General features: G+C 45.6%; 2 protein-coding genes across 7 annotated transcripts in view; both read right to left on the bottom strand.

Annotated features, from left to right (window-relative positions):
* The window catches only part of kiaa1958 (KIAA1958 ortholog), a 112,896-nt gene extending 102,835 nt beyond the window's left edge, over positions 1-10,061 (bottom strand). The window contains exons 1-2 of one of the 3 annotated variants that reach the window (XM_078214064.1): positions 9,853-10,061; positions 2,112-2,390 (exon numbers count right to left, since the gene is read on the bottom strand). The gene's annotated coding sequence lies outside the window, so the exon portion shown is untranslated. The remainder of the gene's footprint in view (positions 1-2,111; positions 2,391-9,852) is intronic. The other 2 variants (XM_078214063.1, XM_078214062.1) reach the window with 2 other exon arrangements.
* Positions 10,062-13,835: 3,774 nt separating this feature from the next.
* hsdl2 (hydroxysteroid dehydrogenase like 2) overlaps positions 13,836-24,519 on the bottom strand; it is a 127,651-nt gene continuing 116,967 nt past the window's right edge. For all 4 annotated transcript variants that reach the window (XM_078214075.1, XM_078214073.1, XM_078214072.1 and 1 more), the window contains 3 exons: positions 20,610-20,756; positions 18,808-18,936; positions 13,836-14,487 (listed from right to left, as the gene is read on the bottom strand). In XM_078214075.1, coding sequence (XP_078070201.1) covers positions 14,375-14,487; positions 18,808-18,936; positions 20,610-20,756 — 389 coding nt within the window. In that variant the 3' untranslated portion in view covers positions 13,836-14,374. The remainder of the gene's footprint in view (positions 14,488-18,807; positions 18,937-20,609; positions 20,757-24,519) is intronic.

Below are 24,519 nucleotides of genomic sequence, written 5' to 3'. Positions count from 1 at the left end.
ACTCACTGCCAGGTTTCAATTATTTTTTTTCGTTATTCTTTCATGGGATGCTGGAAAAGTCCACATTTGCAGCCCATCCCCAATTGAACATTTCAGAGGGCAGTTGAGAGTCAACCACATTGCTGTGGCTCTGGAGTCACATGTAGGCCAGACCAGGGTAAGGACAGCAGATTTCCTTCCCTAAAGGGCATCAGTGAACCACGTCAGTTGATTGCTGAGACTGGCTTTTTTATTCCGGATTTTATCCATTGAATTTGACTTCCACCAGCTGTCGTGGTGGGATTTGAACCTGTGTCCCCAGAGCATTAGCCGGGACCGCCCGTCCAGTGGCATTACCACTATGCCACTGCCTCCCTCTGTGGTGCAGCAGACGCAGTGGTTGAATCCTCTATGAGGGCGTAATGAAGATGTAGATTGTACATCTACAGTGTTCATTCATCCAATTACTGTTTAATCAAAAATTTCAGCAGTTTTTAACCCACCAAACAGGCTAAAGAAGTATTTAGTCCATCACTTTCTGAAAGTGAGCAAGTTCATGCAAAGACAGGTGATTTAACAAATAAATCAAAAGGCCACATCTCCCCATATATAAAATATGTGTGCGTATCCCTCTGAGAACAGCCAAAATGTAGCTCTTTCATGGTTATATGAAAAGTTCCTTCGAGGGCAGTTAGAAGTAATGATGTTGGCGAAAGCAAAGTTTATTTATTAGTCACATGTAGTCTTACATTAACACTGCAATAAAGTTACTGTGAAAATTCCCTAGTCACCGCATTCCGGTGCCTGTTCGGGTACACTGAGGGAGAATTTGGCATATTCGATGCACCTAACCAGCACGTCTTTCGGATTGTGGGAGGAAACCGGAGCACCCGGAGGAAACCCACGCAGACACGGGGAGAATGTGCAAACTCCACACGGACAGTGGCCCAAGCCAGGAATCGGGTCCCTGGTGCTGTGAGGCAGCAGCGCTAACCACTGTGCCACCCCATTATAAAGATGAAACAAAAACAGAAAATGCTGGAAAATCTCAGCAGGTGTGTCAGCATCCGTGGAGAGAGAATAGAGCCAACGTTTCAGGTCTGGATAACCCTTTGCCAGAGATGCTCTGACGAAGGGTTGAGACTCGGAAAGTTGGGTCTATTCTCCCTCTATAGATGCTGTCAGACCTGCCGAGATTTTACAGCATTTTTTGTTTTAGATTCCAGCATCCACAGTATTTTGCTTTTATATAAAGATGATAGCACTGTGGGGCTGGGATGTATTTGTAACATCACTTGACCAATCCTGAAATAACAAGTCCTGGGTCAGTGGTGCCCAACAAGAAGAAATCACATATTAGTAAAATCTTTGCAGAAGGCGCATTGGCTCTGGTCTGAAGTGACCCAGACTAACGCCACCACATGACTGCTGTCACAAGTCAGGTTTTTCAGTCTGGGAAGTCAGGAACATTCCAGTCCACTGGAATCAATGTCCGGTTGTCACTGTTGAATTTTAACCTTGGCTCTTTTCTGGAATCTGGAAAATGTTGCCTCTCCGTTGGTTTTAGGCTGCCTTCATGAACAGATTAAGCTGTAGATCATTTCTACTACTCTGCTTCTCAGCTACAAATCACACCTGGCAAATTAATCTTTTAAAAAGGTTTGAAAATCAGGCTTTAGTGCAGTTACTGGGCAGGATACAGTGAGGAACAAATTGGTCGCGTTTTACACTTTTCCCGTGCCAATAACCACTTTCAACAATTTGCAGAGAGTCTTACTGGAATCGAGTCTATTTGCTGGCTTCAACATTAAAGACACTAATGGGGGAATTTTCCCATCTCGCCCGCCACAGGAATTGTGGGGGGTGGAGGGAGGGTGGAAGAGAGGACCATGCAAAGGTCTGTTGACTTCGGGTGAGATTTGAGGCGAACACAGCTAGAAAATCCCACCCTAAATGTTTGAACTAGTTCCCCGAATCAGTAGGTAAATGCCTCACAAGATGCGCACTGAGTCACACAGATCAGGAAAGGCTTGAATTCACAGTCAGAGCTGTCATTAGGGCAGTAAGTAAGGCATTATAATATTTGTTTGACTGTCACCAAGCTAGGAGCAGTAATAGGGACCTCGACCTACCCCATGTTGGTAATCTCCTCCAGCTCTGCAACCCTGCAAAATCTCCATGCTTCTTCAATGCTGGCTTCTTGTTTTTGCAGATTCTCATCATTCCTTCAGGAGTGGCTGTGCCTTTAGACATCAAGGCACTGAGCTCTGGAATTCCCTCCCTAAACTTCCTCTCCTCCTTCTAGACACGCGGTAGAACCTCTCTCTCTGACAGGTTTTTGGTTGTCTGTCTTAATATTTCCTCATGAAGGTCATTGTCAAATTATATTTGATGAAGCTCCAATGATGTCCCTGAGAATGTTTTACAACATAAAAGACACTACATAAATAGAAGCTGTTGCAAACAATAAAGATTCAATCTTAAAATAACTGTCTAAGCACTCGTGTAACTATTACCACCACACATGGTTTTAGAAAAACAGAGCTCCATACATTAAACAAACTCCAGCACAGCTCTGCTTTCCAGTCTTCCCACTGCTGCTGATGCTTTAGAAGTCAGGATAGGAGATTTAATCTATCAGCTCATTTCTATCGATATGATCTGCAAGGGAAATACATGGACATAGAGACTATTCAGGTCACCGTGACTATGTTTAAAGTTTATTTATTAGTGGCACAAGTAGGCTTACATTAACACTGCAATGAAGTTACTGTGAAAATCCCCTAGTCGCCACACTCCGGCACCTGTTCGGGTACACTGAGGGAGAATTTAGCATGACCTAACCAGCACGTCTTTCAGACTGTGGGAGGAAACCAGAGGAAACCCATGCAGACACGGGGAGAACATGCAGACTCCACACAGACAGTGACCCAAGGCCGGAATCGAACCCGGGTCCCTGGCGCTGTGAGGCAGTAGTGCTAACCGCTGATTTCTATGATTTACAGAACCGCTTTTAAAGTTTCAGAACTTTACTTCTGCACTAACTCCAGCCAGTGCTCGAGAATTAATGCTGAATGTCAACAAGCCTGGATGACCTCGCAGCCGTGATAAGTGACAACACCATGTGTCAATGCAGGGCAGCGTGAGCAAAGTAAGGGAGGACAAATGTCTGGGTGTTCAAATGTGCAGAATTGTCCAAATAAATGATTAACAAAATTGTGCATTTTAAAAATAGCTTTTCCAATTGTAAATGCTCGCTTAAGGAGAGCCCTGTGAAATAAGGCATGATTCTCCAAGTCACAATTGTCAATTACCACGGTCCAAAAGCTCCACACAAATTATGCAATAACCATCCAGGGTATCAATTGCAAAGGATGCTGTACATCAGGTGCTTGCTTACACCCCGCACAGATCAATAACCATTAAACAGGCTGCACTGACTCAGTGTTTAACTTCCCCAACCGTGATTCATCTCTAATTAAAATGCATTAAAAATATAGACACTTGGCCAAGTGTAGAGACTAAGTGATAGGGCGGCTGTTACTGCACAAAGCTCACAATAAGAGGGAAGGTGGCCGGATGATATTAATGGCAGTCAGGATTAAGTGATTCCTAACTTGTTGCTTGAATTCTCCAATGAGAATGCTAGCTTGTATTTAATATTCTGCCCCCTCCCATAAACATAGATACCAATGTGAAAACTGACAGTCTATCAACAACACTTTGCATTTATTTAGCACCTTTAATGCAGTCAAATTTCCCAAGGTGCCTCACAGGAGTGTCATCAAACAAGACCCAACACATGTGGTGGAGATATTAGGAAGGTAATCAAAAGCTCGGTCAGAGAGGTCACTTTTAAGGAGCATCCTACACACAGAGAGAGATAGGGGGAGGGAACCCCCAGAACATTGGGCCAGGACAGCTGACGATATGGCCACCAACGGTGCAGCAATTAAAAGCGGGGAATGCGCAAGCTGTCAGAATTGGAACAGGACAGAGATCCCGGAGGGTTGTTGCACTGCTGCAGGAGAGTACGGAGATAGAGGGGCCATGAAGGGAGTTGAAAAGTTGAAAGTTCTAAAACGGAGGCCTTGTCAGAGCAGGAGACGATGTGGGTCAGTGAGCACAGGGGTGAAGGGGAAGTTGGTGTGAGTGAACCTATGGGCTACAGGAGTTTTAGACGTTTATGGAGAATGGAAGATGAGAACCAGCCAGGAGAGCACTGGAGCAGACAAGTTATTAAATACATAGTTATATTATCATAGAATCCCTACAGTACAGAAGGACGTAATTCGGCCCATTGAGTCTGCACTGACAACAATCCCAGCCAGGCCCTATCCCCGTAACCCCACTAATCCCTCTAACCTATGCACCCCGGGACACTAAAGGGCAATTTAGCACGGCCAATGCACCTAACCCGCACAGCTTTGGACTGTGGAAGGAAACCGGAGCACCCGGAGGAAACCCACGCAGACACAGGGAAAACATGTAAACTCCGCACAGACAGTGACCCAAGCTGGGAATCGAACCTGGGTTCCTGGCGCTGTGAGGCAGCAGTGCTAACCATTGTGCCACCGTGAACTTCACTTTGTACAAACACTTGATCAAAATTTAACAATAAGGATGTTCAGGGTATGAAACTTCCGCCAATGACCACCCACTCTGTTCCTCCTCCCACCTAACTACGTGAGCTGCTTATTGTTCCAATTTTTAAACGTGCTACCTTGAGAAAGTCCTGAGTTACTTTAAAAGTTTATTTTATTAGTGTCACAAGTGGGCTTACATTAACACTGCAATGAAGTTACTGCGAAAATCCCTTAGTCGCCACCCTCTGGCGCCTGTTCAGGTACACTGAGGGAGAATTTAGCATGGCCAATGCACCTAACCTAATGCACCCAGGGGAATTTCACAGTAACTTTGTTGCAGTACTAATGTAAGACTTACTTGTGACTAATAAATAAACTTTAAACTTTACTTTACTTTAACCAGCACATCTTGGGAGGAAACTGGTGCACCTGGCGGAAACCCATGCAGACACGGGGAGAACATGCAGACTCCGCACAGACAGTGACCCAAGCCAGGAATCGAACTCAGGTCCCTGGCGCTGTTAGGATGTGGAGATGCCGGCGTTGGACTGGGGTAAACACGGTAAGAAGTTTAACAACACCAGGTTAAAGTCCAACAGGTTTATTTGGTAGCAAAAGCCACACAAGCTTTCGGAGCTCTAAGCCCCTTCTTCAGGTGAGTGGGAATTCTGTTCACAAACAGAGCTTATAAAGACACAGACTCAATTTACATGAATAATGGTTGGAATGCGAATACTTACAACTAATCAAGTCTTTAAGAAACAAAACAATGTGAGTGGAGAGAGCATCAAGACAGGCTAAAAAGATGTGTATTGTCTCCAGACAAGACAGCCAGTGAAACTCTGCAGGTCCACGCAACTGTGGGAGTTACAAATAGTGTGACATGAACCCAATATTAGGAAGTTAGGAAGCAGTGCTAACCACTGTGCCACGTACTTTTGTAAACTCCTGTTCTTGAACTATTCAAAGGCCAAGTCTAACTTTCCAACAGCTCTCCCAATTGTCAACATTACACCGGCAACATAACAGATGGCGCTAATAATCATCGCGTCCATGTGCAATGATGCCATGTCGAGGGGAGTGTAACAGACAGTTAACAATCCTGAGTTCCTATCTATCACTAGACTTGGCTACAAAAATAGAAGCTTCAGTAATTATTAATCCGTGATTTCAGGAGGAACACACAACAGTCCTCAAGAGGCTTATACTTTGCTTTCTATTATATACCCAAATGCCTGCTTTCGTGTAGACCGCACACAGAAAGCATCCTTTCCGGATGTATCACAACTTGTTGTGGCTCCTGTTCTGACAAGACCTCAAGAAACTACAAAGGGTCGTGAACGAAGCCCAGTCCATCACACAAACCAGCCTCCCATCCACGGACTCTGTCTACACTTCCCGCTGCCTCGGCAAAACGGCCAGCATAATTAAGGACCCCACGCACCCCGGACATTCTCTCTTCCATCTTCTTCCGTCGGGAAAAAGATACAAAAGTCTGAGGTCACGTACCAACCGACTCAAGAACAGCTTCTTCCCTACTGCCGTCAGACTTTTGAATGGACCTACCTCGCATTAAGTTGATCTTTCTTTACACCCTAGCTATGACTGTAACACTACATTCTGCACTCTCTCATTTCCTTTAAATCAAAAATCAAATAATCATTGCTAGATATAAGAAAATTGTAGTTGTGTGATAGAGCAGGACTAAGCATGCTTGCAGAACAGCCAATACTGTTCAGCAATCAACCAGTGTGTCAATATAAAATTAAAGATGATATTGTTTGCCTGTTCTACTGAGCAGTCTGGTGCTGCAAAGAGCTTCTACTGAAATGCAGTAAACATCAAACAACATTTCTGTGGAAATCAAGAGGTAAAGTTTAACCCACTTCTGCAGATACCACTGGGAAAGGAAAAGAAAGCAAGCAAGTTCAGAGTTTCATATCTCGAGGTAGAAAAAACAATGAGAATTTAAACCGACAAAAACAATATATAAAACTACAGATGAAGCCAGTCCATTTCCCAGGTTCAGCACACAATTAAACGAACAAGTTCACCTCTGACTCGATGTGATTAGAATTCACTCTTTCTCACTCATTTTTCACAGATTGCAAACCTTTCACCCTTGCTGATCAAATTCAAGAAATTCTCAATATCTACCCCCCCCGCCCCCACACCAATTTGATGCTGAGCAGAGGTTACCCGAGTGATGCCAAACTGCCCCTGGTATCAGATCAATTACAATCAAACATTTGCAGCCATAATTTATTTAGATGCAAGTTGCCATTTCTATGTTCACTGGGGAAAGAGAAAACTACTCCTGTCAGTTGCCACTTTGTTAATTTGACCCGAACAGTCAAACATCAGCCAGATCAAACAAAAATAATTAACTAATGTCGACTGAGATATTCTGTCACGTTGTGTGTACACATGCAACTTGGATCCGGATTCACTAAGCTTGCATGCGCGTATGTTCACTAGATGTGTGTGTGTGTTTGTGCGCGCGTGCAGTGTGTGCGTGCAGTGTGAGAGCACACTTGTATACAGAAACACGTCTGGATGCAATCCGCTCCAGGCCTCTCTTATTATTCTGATCCTTCTGATAATCTGTGCATACATCTGTGTATATATCCCGTCAGTGTGTTGTGATCCGTTTTGTTGACTGCATATACATAGTATATACTACACAGTGTGTGTATGTATCCTCCTGATATGAGCGCACCTCTGTGTATATTTTTTAAATGCGTTTTGCTTTTCTCCTCCTACAGTGTGGGTATATACAGAGTCTACGTACATTATATATAGAACTATATATCTGTTTATATTGTCGATCAGTCTCGCTCTGTTTCTCCCTTCGTGTGGGTATATTCTGTGTGTGTAGATTATATATAAACAGTATGCAAATTAAACCATGCTATTTAAGAATGGACAGAGAAAATGGGGAACCATTAGCCTGACATCAATGGTAGAGAAAATGCTGAAATCTATTATAGAAGGTAGTGATAACTCAACCCTTAGAAAATAATGGTAAGATTGCACAGAGTCAACATGAATTTATGAAAGGGACATCATGTTTGGCAAACCTGTTGGAGCTCTTTGAGGGCGTAACTAGCAGAATAAACAAGGGGGAACCAGTGGATGCGGTGTATTTGGATTTTCAGAAGGTTTTCAATAAGATCCCACAGAAGAGATTAATAAATAAAATTAGAACACGTGAGATTGGGGGTAATAAACTGGCATGACTTGAGAATTAGTTAACCGACAGAAAAAAGAGTGTAGGGATAAATGGACCATTCTCAGGCTGGCAGGCTGTAACTAATGGGGTACGGCAAGGATTAGTGCTGGAGCCAATGCTATCCACAATCTATACCAATGAATTGAATGTGAAACCAAATGTAATATTTCCAAGTTGGCTGGTGACAGAAGACAAGGTGGGAATGTGAGTTATGATAAGAATGCAAAGAAGCTACAAGGGGATTTAGACAGGCTTAGTAAATGGGTAATATGGCAGATGGAATAAGATATGGAAAAAATGTGAAGTTATCTACTTTGGTAGGAAAAATAAAAATGTAGAAGCGTTGATGTCCAAAGCAACCTTGTTCATGGGTCACAGAGCCAGAATGCAGGTACAGCAAGCAATTAGGTAGGAGATGGGAAGCTGGCCTTTATTGCAAGAGGATCTGCGTACAGGACTAAACTTGTTTTGCTGCAATTGGTTAGATACAGTTGGAGATATGTCTATAGATTTGATCTCCTTACCCATAGTGGGCGTGTAATGAAGGTTGACTGGACTAATCCATGGGATGGCATGTTGTCCTACAAGAAGAGATTGAAGAAACTGGCCTGTATTCTCTAGAGTCTTGACGAATGAGAAACAATCTCATTGAAAAACTTAGAAAATTCTTGCCAATCCAAAAAATGGCCCATTTATTCCTACTCTCCGCTTCCTGTGAGCTAATCAATCTTTTAGCCATACTAATATGTTACCCCCTACACCATGTAATCTTACATTGTGTAGTAATCTTTGATGTGGCACCTTATCAAATGTCTTTCTTAGATCTCCAAGTACAGATTCTCCCTTATCCACCATGCTTGCTATTTCCTCAAAAAACTCTAATAAATTAGTTCAACACAATTTCCCTTTCACAAAGCCATGTTGACTCTGCCTGATGACATTATAATTATCCAAGTTTCTTGCTATATGCTCCTTAATAATGAATTCTAGCAATTTGCCTATGACAGACATTAGGCTAACTGACCTATAGTTTCCTGATTTGTCCTCCTCCTTCCTTGAGTCTAAGGAATTTTGGAAGGTTAAAACTAATGTCTCTACTATCTCTGCTGCCGTTTCTTTTAAGACCATATAGGATGCTAACCATCTGGTTCTGGGAACTTGTCTGCCTTTAGGTTTAAGAGTTTTCCCAGCACATTTCTGCCATGGTGATAGCTTTGACTTCCTCCCTGCCATTCACCTGATGTGAAGTTTTCTAAATCTTCTACAATGAAGACTGATACAAAACACCACTGCCATTTCCTTGTTTTCAATGACAGTCTATACTAATTGGAGTTCAGAAGATGGAGAGGTGATCTTAGTGAAACATATGAGAGAACTTGAAAGGGTAGATACCAGAAGGATGTTACATATGATGTTGTCTCAGTCTCTCTCTGTTCCCTGTCAGTGTATAGGTTATATACAAACAGTATAGGTTATGCGTGCTATTGTTTCAATCTCTCACTGCTCCCCCTGTCAGTGAGTATAGATTATATGTAAACAATAAAGATTATATATGATATTGTCTCAGACACTCATGGCTCCCCTGTCAGCATGTAGAGATTATATATAAACACTATAGATTATCTATGTTTGTCTCTTTCTGCCCCCTTGTCAGTGTATAGATTATATATAAACAACATAGATTAAATATTGTTTCAGTCTCTCTGCTCCTGTCAGTGTATAGATTGTATATAAACAGTATAGATTATATACGAGATTGTCTCAGTCTCTCTCTGCTCCCCCTGTCAGTGTATAGATTATATCCAGAGTACAGATTGTATATAAACAGTATAGATTCTATAGGGTGCTGTCCATTGTGTGGCCGCTGGCTCGGGACTGCGCAGACTCGCTGCCCGGATGGAGAGAGACACAAAGAGCCTGGACAGTGACTGGGAGAGGGGGCGGAGCGGGAGCGAGGGGCCTGTCACCCCCCCAGGGGGGCTGGCTGAGAAGCGGCGGCCCCCCGGCTCCGGCCGCCCCGCTCCCGGGCTCCCCGTCAGCGGCTCCCGCACCCACCTGCACCTCGGCCTCCATAGGAACAGCGCGGGCGGCCCCGGCTGCGCTCTCACTGTCTGCCCGGCCTGTGTGTGCGAGCGGGGGAGCCGGCTTCTCCCCCTGGCCCGGTCTCGATCCCCAGGCGGAGCGCGGCCTCCCGCGGGGGCCCCGATCACCGACCGTCGCCCCTCACCCGCCGCCGCTGCGTTTTGTTTTCTCCAAGGGGCGGAACGGAAAATAGGGGCCCAGCGGCTCACACGGAGCCTTCGCAACGACACCGGAAATAAATGCCAGAAGCAACCGGAAGTGCAGCTACGAATGGTTTCCCCCTCCCCCCCGGGCTGCAGCCAACCATCCTTCACCCCATCGCGTCCGCGTTTGCCGCCTTGTTGGGAATGCGCCTGCGCCCTGCCCTTATCTGGCCCCGCCCCTCTGCACTACTTTTGGTGCTCTGACTGCGCCTGCGCACACTTACTTCCTTTGGTCCTCGGACTGCGCCTGCGCGCACTCACTTCCCTGGATGTACGCTCTGTGCCTGCGCGCTCTCATGTACCTAGGTGTTCGGACTGCGCCTGCGCCCTCCCTGGCCCCGCCCCTCTGATTGATACAGTGGAATGGTGTGGAGAATGCTGCCTTTTGTGATTCAGCAGCAATTGGGCTTTGCTTCAAAACCAGAATTACACAAGTGGCATCTTGCAGTCATTCTTCCATTGTGAAGGAATAAAATCTACTTATCAGTAGCAAAGCTCGCCCCCTCCCGGAAGAAGAGTGAATTCCCCTTGCTCTGGACACAATCTGTTAATATAGGGTTTGCCTCTAATAAAACTTAAGATAGGTAGTACCAAACAAAAGCCCCTCATTTGGATGGGATATTCCATCCTTCCAGAGCATCTAACCTGGGGTGGCACCGTGGTCAGCACTGCTGCTCCAGGGACCCGAATTCAATTCCGATCTTGAGTCACCGTCTGTGTGGAGTCTGCATGTTCTCCCCGTGTCTGTGTGGGTTTCCTCCGGGTGCTCCGGTTTCCTCTCAGTTTAAAGATGTGCTGGTTAGGTGGATTGGCTATGCTAAATTGCCCCTTAGCGTCAGGGAGGATTAGCAGGGTAAATACACAGGGTTATGGGGATAGGACCTGGGTGGGATTATTGGTGCAGGCTTGATGGGCTGAATGGCCTCCGCCACTGTTGGGATTCTATTGCTAAATTTGGGTATAAATCATGCAATTTTGTGTCTACACGTTCCTTGCCCCCTTTCATGAAGATTTTGTCTTGCTAGTTGAAGACCTTCAGGGCATTTAAACAACTTTTAAAATACTCAAACCAAAACAAGAAGCTTATGAACTTCAACATTCTTTCCAATAGTCAGAACTATGTGCTGCAGTGCCCAGTGGTATGGAAGGTTGTATACTATTGCCTTCCCATAGGTTACTGAAGTTTCCAATTCCAAAAGTTTGCTCATTTGGAAGAATCTTTTGCACTGTTCCTTTGCCCCTTATTTTCCATCCAAAAATGAGGCATCAGCAGCAGGAATGATGGTGAAAGTTGATTCAACTGAAATCTTCAAGATGGGGAACTGGATAAATACTTGAATGAGAAAAGATTTGCAGGTTAATGGGGAAAGTAAGGCACTGGAGCTATTGGATGAGAAAAGATTTGCAAGTTAATGGGGAAAGTAAGGCACTGGAACTATTGGATAACTCTTTCACAGAGCCAGATGTGATGGGCTGAATGGCCTCCTCTGTTGTATCATTCTATGATTCTAGGTTAAGTTTGGTATTTATCATATCTTCTTGTCATGACTCTACCTGTTCCACAAAGGCTTTAACTTGATCACCTTCTGGGCTCCAAAGCTCTGGGAGTAAAGGGTATTCTGGAAGATGTTTTGTCATTTGGGATCCCTGTCCAGAGTCAGTCGACATAATTCATTTGGCTGGATCCTCACTTCTGCCTGAGGGGCTTGCACGGCCAACACCAGTTTGTTCAGGCCTTATTTCACTGGCTCCTGATGGAGTGGATTTCTCTGGGTCAATATACACCTCGTGCTCTCATCTGTAGATGTGTTGACCAAGTAGCAAAGAGGCAGCTGTAGGGATTACAGTTGGAGCTGGACAGTCTGTAAGAAACTGCCCCTTAGGTTGAGCCTCTTTGTTGTTGGCTCTTTCTGGAAGAGAGGATGCAGAGACTCACTGATCTGCATTCTAACTTGCCTCTTTGTAACAGGTGGAGTGATGCCAGTAAGCAGGTACAGATTATCCACTTCAGTATGTCTCAGGCAGCTCTACAAGTTGCATTGAGGACAGGGTCCAACATCTTGGTATGGGGAAGGTGTTTGCAGTCTGGGCAATGCAATCAGAGAGCGTAATAACATCAGTGTGCTAAGAGTATCATTCATACATAGTTGTTTGCAGCTTTGTTTTCTAAAAAGTCGTTACTGATGCCATTTGTACTCTGGTAGGTAATCAACTATCAAATCAAAGCCTTCAAAGAACAGCGTCGAGCCAACAGATAGAGCCATAGAATCATTTACAACACAAAAGGTGGCCATTCAGCCCATTGACTCCATGCTAGCTCTCTGTACAGCAATCCAGTCAGTCCCAATCACTCGCTCTTTTCCTTTTAACTCTGCAAGTTCAAGTGTAATTCCAATTACTAATTAGATGGTCTTTAGATTGTCAAAAATTGATATTTTATTTCCATGATTTTTGTATGTTATTGAAATATAAAAGGTACACTCAAACCTATTTACGAAACTGACAGGGCTCACAGCGCCGGGGACCTGGGATCAATTCCAGCCTTGGGTGACGGTTCGTGTGGAGTTTGCACGTTCTCCCCGTGTCTGCATGGGTTTCCTCCGGGTGCTCCAGTTTCCTCCCACACTCCAGTAATAGTCATCTGCCCAAAGGTAGGTTCATCTGCTCATCTCCCTATGTCTCGGGGTCTTGCGCTTTCCTCTTCAGTTGTTCCAAGGAGCTTTCCATTTGACATTTCAGTGAACAACATGGCCAGGAAAAGGATATATGAGGTGCCTTCCTCATGTGTTTTAAGGAAACACTAAGTCTTCCTCCAGAAGGGTCCTCTGCCAATAAGCAGCTGACGTCCTTCAAAGTTCCAGCTTTTTCGCCGTCACCTCTGAATATCTGCTTCTGCCGCTGGCCGTGGCTCATTGCTCTGAGGAAAGGAATCTTCCCTGGGTCTGGGGCCACTTGCAACAGGGCAGGGACAACCATTCCCTGAGGTCATATAATCCATAGAATCCTACAGTGTAGAAGGAGGCCATTCGGCCCATCAAGTCTGCACCGACCACACCTGACCGGCAGTCAGGCCCATAACCCCATGCAGTTTACCCGAGCTAGTCCCCCTGACACTAAGGGGCAATTTAGCACGGCCAATCCACCTGACCCGCACATCTTTGGACTGTGGGAGGAAACTGGAGCACCCGGAGGAAACTCACGCAGAAACAATGTCGAGAGTCTCGAGTGACTCTGCTACCCTGATTCTTTGATAATAGGTAAGCCTCATTAAGACTGGCAAGGTGGTTCTTATTTCCCTTTACTGAGTTTTCAACATCTCTACAGCTTTCATAGAATCCCTACAGTCTAGAAGGAGGCCATTCGGCCATTAAGCCTGCACCGACAACAATCCCACCCAGGCCCTATCCTATAACACCCTACTCGTCCCCCTGACACTAAGGGGGACTAAGGGGCAATTAAGCATAGCCAATCCACCTAACCTGCACATCTTTTGGACTGTGGGAGGAAACCCACGCAGACATGGGGAGAGTGTGCAGACTCCACATAGTGAGCCGAGGTCGGAATTGAACCCGGGTCCCTGGCGCTGTGAGGCGGCAGTGCTAACCACTATGCCACCACGCCGCCACTTATGCTCTTCCTAACACAACAAAAGCCAACAGTCACAGTCGACAGCAAGCGCCTCATGGAATAAGGAAGAAGAGTAAAAATGAGTCAAAGTCCACGAGCAGCTGAAAATAAATACCAATTATTCTTGTGTGACATTAATTAAATTTAATGCTTTATCAATATTCATGGTGACTTATGACTATAATGGAGGACAATTCATCAAATAAAAAGGGAAATGTGTGTTTGTTTGAAAAAAAAGTTACACTGTAAACTTCTTCAAATTGCCAAAACAGCAATGAACTCAGACTTGCTGACTGACTTAGCAAAGGCAATCTTAACAAAGACACAATAAACCACTGTAATCATTTAATCTAACCCCCAAAAGGTCCTTCGCCATTCTCTCTGCGAATCGCATGTGACAGTGGATGACACCCAGTTAGTGAGTCCTCGCCATCAGAATTCTTTCCTTCATTAATATTGAACAATTCATTTCCAAGCTCCAATTTCACCCACCTGACTGGAAAGTTACATTCTTCAGGCCGAATTCTCAGTTTGGCAGAATAAATTAAACGGGCAGGAATCAAATGGTAAATTGGGACGTTCATGCAACAAGATATAAAATCAATCAGTATTCGAGAGGTCATTACGTTCTGCATTGATGGTGCAAGAAATTGATCGCCGTGTGGCTAAAGTTTGGCCTTGAGTTGGGTCATCAGCTTCTCCAGTTTGATGGCGAGGGACATGTCTCCCTTTATCTTCAGCTTGCCAGACAAGAAGGCCATGGTTGGTTTCATCTCACCTGAAACAGAGAGAGAAATTAGGCTTTTACAAATGAGCAAAGATGAAGTTGAGTTGTTCTATCTGGACAAACAGGTCCAACTGGCTTATTTGTGTTCATTCATTCATGGGATGTGGACGTCACTGGCTGGGCCAGCATTTATTGCCCATCCCTAAGGGCATTTCAGGATCAACCACATGGAGTCACATGTCGGCCAGACCAGATAAGGACAGCAGAGTTCCTTCCCCAAAAGAACATTAGTGAACCAGATGGTTTTTACAACAATCGACAATGGTTTCACGGTCATCATGACCAGTCCAAAGATGTGCGGGTTAGGTTGACTTCTACAAATACATAAAGGCCAAAAGAGTAACTAGGGAGAGAGTAGGGCCTCTTAAGGATCAACAAGGTCATCTATGTGCGGATCCACAAGAGATCAGTGAGATCCTAAATTAATATTTCTAATCAGTATTTACTGTTGAGAAAAGCATGGATGTTAGGGAACTTGGGGAAATAAATAGTGATATCTTGAGGAGTGTACATATTACAGAGAAGGAGGTGCTGGAAGTCTTAAAGTGCATCAAGATAGATAAATCCCCGGACTTGATGAAGTGTATCCCAGAACATTGTGGGAGGCTAGGGAGGAAATTGCGGGTCCCCTAGCAATTTGAATTAAAACATTTGAATCATCGATAGTCACAGGTGAGGTGCCTGAAAATTGGAGGGTGGCAAATGTTGTGCCTTTGTTTAAAAAGGGCTGCAGGGAAAAGCCTGGGAACTGCAGGGAAAAGCCTGGGAACTGCAGGCTGGTGAGCCTCACATCTGTGGTGGGTAAGTTGTTGAAAGGTATTTTGAGAGACAGGATCTACAGGCATTTAGAGAAGCAAGGACTGATTAGGGATAGTCAGCATGGCTTTGTGAGTGGAAAATCATGTCTCACAAATTTTTTTGAAGGGGTAACCAAGAAGGTAGATGAGGGCAGTGCAGCTGATGTTGTCTACATGGACTTAGCAAGGCCTTTGACAAGGTACCGCATGGTAGGTTGTTGCACAAGGTTAAATCTCACGGGATCCAGGGTGAGGTAGCTAAGTGGATACAAAATTGGCTTCTTGACAAAAGCCAGAAGGTGATTGTAGAGGGTGTTTTTCAAACTGGAGGCCTCTGACCAGCCGTGTGACTCAGGGATCAGTGTTGGGTCCACTGTTATTTGTCATTTATGTTAATGATTTGGATGAGAATATAGAAGGCATGGTTAGTAAGTTTGCAGATGACACCAAGATTGATGGCATAGTGGACAGTGAAGAAGGTTATCTCGGATTGCAATGGGATCTTGATCAATTGGGCCAGTGGGTTGACGAATGGCAGATGGAGTTGAATTTAAATAAATGCAAGGTGATGCATTTTGGTAGATTGAACCAGGGCAGGATTTACTCAGTTAACGGTAGGGCATTGGGGAGAGTTACAGAACAAAGAGATCTAGGGGTACAGCTTCATAGCTCCTTGAAAGTGGAGTCACAGGTGGATAGAGTGGTGAAGAAGGCATTCGGCATGCTTGGTTTCATCAGTTAGAACATTGAATACAGGAGTTGGGACGTCTTGTTGAAGTTGTAGAAGACATTGATAAGGCCACACTTGGAATACTATGTACAGTTCTGGTCACCCTATTATAGAAAGAGTGCAGAAAAGATTTATTAGGATGCTACCGGGACTTGATGGTTTGAGTTATAAAGAGACGCTGGATAGACTGGGACGTTTTTCTCTGGAGCGTAGGAGGCTGAGGGGTGATCTTATAGAGATCTATAAAATAATGAGGGGCATAGATCAGCTAGATAGTCAATATCTTTTCCCAAAGGTAGGGGAGCCTAAAACTAGAGGGCATAGGTTTAAGGTGAGAGGGGAGAGATACAAAAGGGTCCAGAGGGGCAATTTTTTCACACAGAGAGTGGTGAGTGTCTGGAACAAGTTGCCAGAGGTAGTAGTAGAGGCGGGTACAATTTTGTCTTTTAAAAAGCGTTTTGACAGTTACATGGGTACGATGGGTATAGAGGGATATGGGCCAAATGTGGGCAATTGGGACTAGCTTATGGGTTTAAAAAAAAGGGCAGCATGGACAAGTTGGGCCGAAGGGCGTGTTTCCATGCTGTAAACCTCTATGACTGACCATGGTAACTTGTCCCTTAGTGTCGGGGGACTAGCAGGGTAAATACATGGAATTAAGGCCTGGATGGGGTTGTGGTCAGTGCAGACTAGATGGCCTCCTTCTGCACTGTAGGGATTCTATGATTCGAATTTAATACCAGAATTTAATTTAATTTAGATTTCACCATATGCTGTGGTGGGATTCAAACTCAGGTCCCCAGAGCAGTAGCCTGGGTCTCTGGATTACTAGTCCAGCAACAATACCTCTACTCCACCGCCTCCCCTTATGCCAGAGTTTATGCTGCACATGAGCCCCTTCCAACTTCACGTGACCCGATCAGCATTTTCTGTTGTTCCTTTCTCCCCTGTGCAATTATTTAGCTTTTCTCTTACTGTATCAATGCTGTTCTTAACTACTTGATGTGGTCGTGAGTTCCACACTCTAACCACTCTCTACGTAAGATTTCTATTGGAATTTTATCATGACTAACCTATACTCAAGGCCCTTGGTTTGGATCCAATAGAAACCCCAGGTTGGGTGGTACAGAGGAGCCTGGGGGTGTGGGGGGGGATGTATAGCTCTTCTCCACCAACTCCACACACTGCCCACCTGTGCCAACACCAGAAGGGAGGTCAGTTCCAAACGAACGATTCCGCAAACGTAACGCACCCCAGGCAGCCTCAGCGAGGTTCACCTCATAGTTCAGCCCCTTCAGTGGGAGAAAGTCCCATCCCTGAGAACTGCCAGCCAATCTGATTGGTTGAGAGCTCTAGCAGGCCCAGCAGCGCCATCGCTCAGTAGAGGGCACTGCTGAGACTGCGAGGAATCATTGGAAAGAGACAAGTCTGTGGTTTTGGTACAGTTATGGATCGGGTGATGGAGGAAGTGGGGGGGGAGGGGGGGGTCTGCTGTAGGGGAGGTGCAGATTGTCAGGGTGGGAGCGCGAATTTGGGAGGCCAAGCAGTTAACACCTTTGGGGGGGGGGGGGTGCCCCCCAATGTGTACCAGGACTCTCCGAATGATGTGCCCCCCCCCCCCCCCCCCCCCTTCCTTCCTCCCGTTCAACAAAGATGTTTAAGAAACGACCTTTACACTCTTGCCCACATTCCACTGCCTAGCGTAGTAAGGCAATGGAGGCAGATTGAGGGCCTTAAATTGGACAATAGTTGGCCACTTCATAGTTTGAGGATAAGGAGTAAACCTTTTAGGACTGAGGTGAGGAGAAATTTCTTCACCCAGAGGGTGGCGAATGTGTGGAATTCACTACCACAGAATGTAGTTGAGGCCAAAATGTTGTGTGATTTCAAGAAGAAATTAGACATAGCTCTTGGGGCTAAAGGGATCAAAGGATATGGGGAGAAGGCGGGATCAGGATATTGAATTCGATGATCAGCCATGATCATAATGAATGGCAGAGCAGGCTCGAAGGGCCGAATGGTCTATTCCTGCTTCTAGTTTCTATCTTTTTATGTACATTAAACTCGTGGTTAAGCAAAGCTTGGATTTTAAAATTCTCACTCCTCGTTTTCAGATCCCTCCATGGTCTGGCCACTCCAGCCACACAATTCTCTGAGACCTCTGCCCAGATCCAATTCTGCCCTCTTACACTTGACTGATTTTAACCAATGTGCTTCCAGTGGCCGCGCCTTCAGTGGCCAAGGTCACCTGCCCCAATATCTCCGCATGTGGCTCTGTGCCCGATATTGTGCGGTAACATGGGACGCACGGTAGCACAGTGGTTAGCACTGCTGCCTCACAGCGCCAGGGACCCGGGTTCGATTCCAGCCTTGAGTGACTGTCTGTGTGGAGTTTGCATGTTCTCCCCACGTCTCGCGTGGCTTCCCTCCGGATGCTCCGGTTTCCTCCCACAATCCAAAGATGTACGGGTTAGGTTGATTGGCCGTGCTAAATTGTAGGGGAACTAGCACTATACATGGGGTTACGGGGATAGGGTGGGATTGCTGTTGGTGCAGGCTCGATGGGCCGAATGGCCTCCTTCTGTACAATAGGGCTTCTATGAACATTCCTGCAAACTGCCTCAAGTCTTTTAGATGCTACATAAATGCAAGTTGTTGTTGGTCAGACAAGGGGATCGAAGGCAATTTAAATGGGAGTTGAAATTTGGATCAGCCATGGTCTAACAGAGTGGCAGTAGAGGCTCGCGGGGCTGAATGGCCGATCCCATTCCTGTAAGGTCTCACCTGCAAACATTTTTACGAAGTCCTCACTGCTCATGCTCATCAGAACATCTGCCTTTCCCGGGAAAGCTCCGTGCCCGATGCTGCCGCTTTCATTCTTCAGATCGATGTACCAGGTTCCTGGCTGATCACCTGCATCGGCAAATCATAAAGGGTAAAGTTCAAAGGGCAAGCCAGAGCATTTTGACACGAAACGCGCAGAGTGAGGAAAAGCCTTCCATCCAAAAATAAAAACAATGCCGCGATTCCAGGAGAGCGCCTTTATAATCCCGCGGTGTCACGTGGCCCTGGGTCCAATGATTAGCTGTGATGTTAAAATGGAAGCCGCCTCCTGTTCGTTTTAGATTGGATCGTACACTGGAACTCTTGTTTTCACCCAGTCCCTGGGGCCCATATCTCGGGATCTGTGTTAATTTATTGCAGGTGTTTAGCACCCGGGCTCGATTCCGCCAGTGCCCAATGACTGTCCGTGTGGAGTTTGCACTTTCTCCCGTGTCTGCGTGGGTTTCCTCCCACACTCCAAAGATGTGCAGGTTTGGTGGACTGGCCATGCTAAATTGCCCCTTTGTGTCCAAAGATGTACAGATTCGGTGGATTAATCATATGTGGGGTTACGGGAACAGGGTGGGGGATGGGCCTGGGTAAAATGCTCTGTCGGAGAATCGGTGTAGACGCGATGGGCCGATTGGCCTCCTTCTGTACTGCAGGGATTCTAGGATTCAGTATTGTGTGCCCACCTTGACAACTTCCAGTCTTCATACTGAGTGAATAAAGCAGGCGCTAAAATCAATCAAGATATATCAATGGCTCCTTTTAATTATTCTTTTTGAAATTGGGTGGCTGTGTTGATCATGGGGGAGAAGACTCGTGGCTGTATTTGCCGACCGAAAACCCATGGGTCCAAGGTGGACCCAAGTTATACCCATTTCCGCACTTTCGCGTTACAGTGAGAGCCCGGTGTATTAACAAAGCCTCGGTCACTAAGGAAAGGAACAAGCTCCTGAAATGCCATTTATCACCATTCTACACATTAGCGGCAAGTTCCACAAAACTCCCCAGCTATTTCCACAGACTCAAGGCAATTGCAAAGAATAGCAGAAGAGAATTCTTTTTGCGAATGCAGTGGGTTATGATGGAGCTGGAATACGCTGCCTCAAAGGAAGCATATTCAATAATAACTTTCAAAAAATGAATGGGATAAAGACATGATGGTGCGGGGGCGGGGGGGCGGAGGGGGGGGAACAAAACTGCAGGCTTCGGGGGAAAAGGGAAAGGGAGCAGTGATTGAGACTAACAGTAGGCTCCACCAACTGCCAGGAGTGTGATGGAATACTCTCCGCTTGCCTGGATGAGTGCAGCTCCAACACTCAAGAAGTTTTAAAGTTTATTAGTGTCACAAGTCGTCTTACATTAACACTGCAATGAAGTTACTGTGAAAATCCCCTAGTCGCCACTCTCTGGCGCCTGTTCGGGTACACTGAGGGAGAATCTAGCACGGCCAATGCACCTAACCAGCACGTCTTTTGGACTGTGGGAGGAAACCGGAGAGGAAACCCACACAGAGACAGGGAGAATGTGCAAACTCCATACAGAGAGTGACCCAAGCCGGGAATCGAACCCGTGACCCTGGCGCTGTGAGGCAGCTGTGCTAACCACTGTGCCACCGTGCCGCTCCGAGTGTGTATAAGAAGAGGCTGATGTCAAAGCACAAGCAGGTCAAAAACATTCTGCATGACTACTGGGTTGATTGGAACTGAGAACTAAACTTATTTCCAATGTTCAATATAAACAGGAAGTGACCTCACCAGACAATTCAAACTGAAAGATGCCGCCAGTGGATTTTACCACCTCAGCAGTGAGAGCTCCTTCAATGTCCTTGAACGTCTGAGCCACTGGCCCCTCAGCTGCTGCTGAAGCTACTTCCTTTCCTGCTTGAAACTTAGGAGTCGCACCTGAAAGGAAACACAAAGAAGTTAATATCCAGAATTCCGCTCTGTTAACGCAGCCGAGTCGCACCATGGATATGCTCACCTACAAAGACCCTTGAAGGGGGCAGTGCAAGATGACAAGGCTGTGAGAAAAGAAAGGGCATACGGGGGGCGGCGGGGGGAGGGGGGGTGCTCTTTTAATAGCGACAGTGGGTATAAAAGTGAAGCTAAACCTTTATAAAACACTGGTTGATGCCCAACTGGAGTATCGTGGCCAATTTGGGGGCGTCCACACTTTCGGAAATACAGCAAGGCCTTGAAGAGAGTGTCCAGGGGGTTGACTAGAATGGTACCGTGGTGAAGGACCACAGGTACGTAGAGAGACGAGAGAAGGTGAGCTTGCTCTTCTTGAAGCAGAGAAGGGAGATTTAATGGAGCTGCTCAAAGTTATCAAAGGTTTTCATAAAGCAAACAGGAAAATAACTATTTCAGTACGAAAAGGGTTGGTAACCTGAGGGTACAGGTTGAAGGTCATTGGCAAAAGCAAGAGGGAGAGGAGGAGAATTTCTTCTCACATAGCGCGTTACGATGATCTGGAATGCACAGGCGGAAAGGATGGTGAAGGCAGATTCAGTCGGGACTTGAAGGGCAATGGGGAAAGAGGAGAGTTGGACCAATCGGACAGCTCCTTCAATGAGCTAGCACAGGCACAATGGGCCCAATGGTCTCCTTTGTGCTATAGGATTGAATGATATTGCTGCAGTTTGCATTTTAGGGTCTAATGAGAAAATTGGACTAGTACCAGCAATAAAAATACATTTAACTCAATAAAATGAACAGCCTATCTCAGGATGTATGGTAGATTAATAATATTAGTTCTGACAGAGGGTCATCCAGACTCGAAACATTGGCTCTATTCTCCCTCCACAGATGCTGTCAGACCTGTTGAGATTTTCCAGAATTTCTGGAGTTGTTTTTTAGATTCCAGCATCCGCAGTATTTTGCTGTTAACAATATTATCCACTGTCTGAATGTCTCCAGACCGTAGTTCAGTAACTGTGAATTGCTTGCGTACATGGTGGTTAACCCCAACTGACAGAGCTGACTGACGTCAGGAGGAGGTGGCTCTGGGAGAAGTGTGGTGTAATCCTCCATTAGGCTCCAGGCTCAAACCCAACTTCCACCAAATCTACCGCCACGTTCACTCCTCTGAACATGTTAACTCTACCACAGGACTGGGCCCATTGGAGTGAACTACTCCAAGGTCAGAGGAACATCAGTAACCCCGGCGATTTCCCATCAATCCATACACTGCAATAATAGCTGACAGAGACATTCGGCCTCTGAGACGGAAAGTTGCAATGCTGTACAATTATTTATCCAAATCTGGAGGTTGAAATATTGTTATGGGTAGTCATAAAATAATTCAAAAAGAAACAAAATGGTGGCACAGTGGTTAGCACTGTTGCCTCACAGCGCCAGGGACCCGGGTTCGATTCCTGGCTTGCGTGGAGTTTGCACGTTCTCCCCGTATCTGCATGGGTTTCCTCCGGGTGCTCTGGTTTCCTCCCACAGTCCGAAAGACGTGCTGGTTAGGTGGATTGGCCATGCTAAGTTCTCCCTCAGTGTACCCGAACAGGCGCCGGAGTGTGGCAACCAGGGGATTTTCACAGTAACTTCATTGCAGCGTTAATGTATGCTTACTTGTGACACTAATAAATAAACTTTTGAGAAAAACCAATGTGACTACAACAAAATAACCGTCAGAAATATCGGGCCAAATCTCATTGGAGAAGGTCAAGTCAATGGCTTGTGCTGTAATTGTTGCACAAATTTTTGATTTGATTTGATTTGATTTGGTTTTCCAGTGGGGGTTCGGGGACCATAGAACAATACTGTGGGTTGTAACTCTCTTTGAACTTTCTGATCAGTTAATGTTCCTCCGCCAATAGATTCACACCAACAGTATCTCACTTTCACCCTCCCGGTCATTTAAAAACTTCATGAATTTGCACAATTATTGCCCCATTAAATTTGCTGCAGAAAGTTAGGGCTGGTAATTAGCTGCTTAAGAACCTTTCTAGATGGTGTGATAATTATTCCTGCAATAGCAACGGATCTCTCTGGAAAACACGGAATACATTTTACTGTTCAACCACACTCCTACCTGTAGTAAATAGAGGTAAAGTTTGCCTTTCGCTTTTTTTCTCCCTTTCTTTAACCAATATTTCTTTCTCTCGCTTTATTTCTCTTTTGCTACCTGTTTTGGCTCTAATTCATCCAATTTCCTTCCTGAAAGTCCTCTATTTCTTTCTCAATCCTTCAATCTCATTCGTTCAGGAGAGTCCTCCCAATGTTCATTAATGTCCTACATAACCCATTGCCCTGCCATTCATAAACTCAAACTTTCAAAAAATTATGCCTCAAAGACTTTAAACTGAAGGGTACAACAAACGCCTCATGCTTCAAGATGCCCCATTCTGGTGAATTTAGTCCATTCTGGTTCACAGCGTAGGCTTTTTTTCATTCATTCATGGGTCATGGACATCGCTGGCTGGCCAGCATTTATTGCCCATCCCTAGTTGCCCGAGGACAGTTGAGAGTCAACCACATTGATGTGGTGCTGGAGTCACATGTAAGCCAGCCCAAAATAAGGACGGTAGATTTCCTTCCCGAAACAGCATTAGAGAACCAGATGGGTTTTTCCAACAATCGACAATGGTTTCATGGTCATCAGTAGATTCTTCATTCCAGATATTTTTTACTGAATTCAAATTCCACCATCTGTCTTGGCGGGATTCGAACCCGGGTCCCCAGAACATTAGCTGAGTTTCTAGATTAATATTTACTAGGCCATTGCCTCCCCTTTATTGGGAGTCTTAAGTATAAACAAAGTACAATTGCATGAATTTAAACAAATGACGGCATGCACAAGATCAAGAACTCAAGGAACATGGGAAATAGGAGGAGGAGTAGGCCATTCGGTCCCTCGAGTCTGGTCTGCCTTTCAACCAGGTCACAACTGTCTACCTCAAACGACATTATCCGACAGTACCCTTTGAAAACGTTAATAGCTAGATATCTATCAATCTCTTTTCTTGAAAATACTCGATGACTGAGCCTGCGCAGTCCTCTGGGGTAGAGAATTACAAAGATTCACCACCCATTGAGTGAAGACATTGCTCCACATCTCATCCTAAATGGCCTACCTTTTATTCTGAAACAAGTCAGGGGAAACATCCCTCCTATATCTACCCTGTCGAGCCCTGTAACAATTTGTATGTCTCAGTGAGATCACCGCTCCATAGAATCCCTACAGTGCAGAAGGAGGCCATTCAGCCCATCGGGTCTGCGGCGACAACAATCCCGCCCAGACCCTATCCCCATAACCCCACATATTTACCCCGCTAATCCCCCTGACACTAAAGGGCAATTTAGCATGGCCAATCCACCTAACTCGCACATCTCTGAAGTGCGGGAGGAAACCAGAGCACCCGGAGGAAACCCTTGCAGACATGGGGGGAACATATAAACTTCACACAGTGAGCCGAGGTCGGAATTGAACCCGGGTCCCTGGCACGGCGAGGCAGCAGTGCTAACCACTGTGCCACCGTGCTGTCCTCATTATTTGAAACTCGAGAGATACATGTCCAGGGTTCAACTCCTGATTTACAACCAAGCTTTCAAAGTTAGCATCAATAACTTCTACATTTTCACATTTTTAGATAATTCATTCACAGGATGTGGGCATCGCTGGCGAGGCCAGTATTTATCACCCGTCCCTAAT

The sequence above is a fragment of the Mustelus asterias genome, chromosome 6 (assembly GCF_964213995.1).
Source record: "Mustelus asterias chromosome 6, sMusAst1.hap1.1, whole genome shotgun sequence".
NCBI lineage: Eukaryota > Metazoa > Chordata > Chondrichthyes > Carcharhiniformes > Triakidae > Mustelus > Mustelus asterias.
Note: the sequence above shows the minus strand (reverse complement) of the source record. Positions and strands in the feature narration are given on the sequence as shown.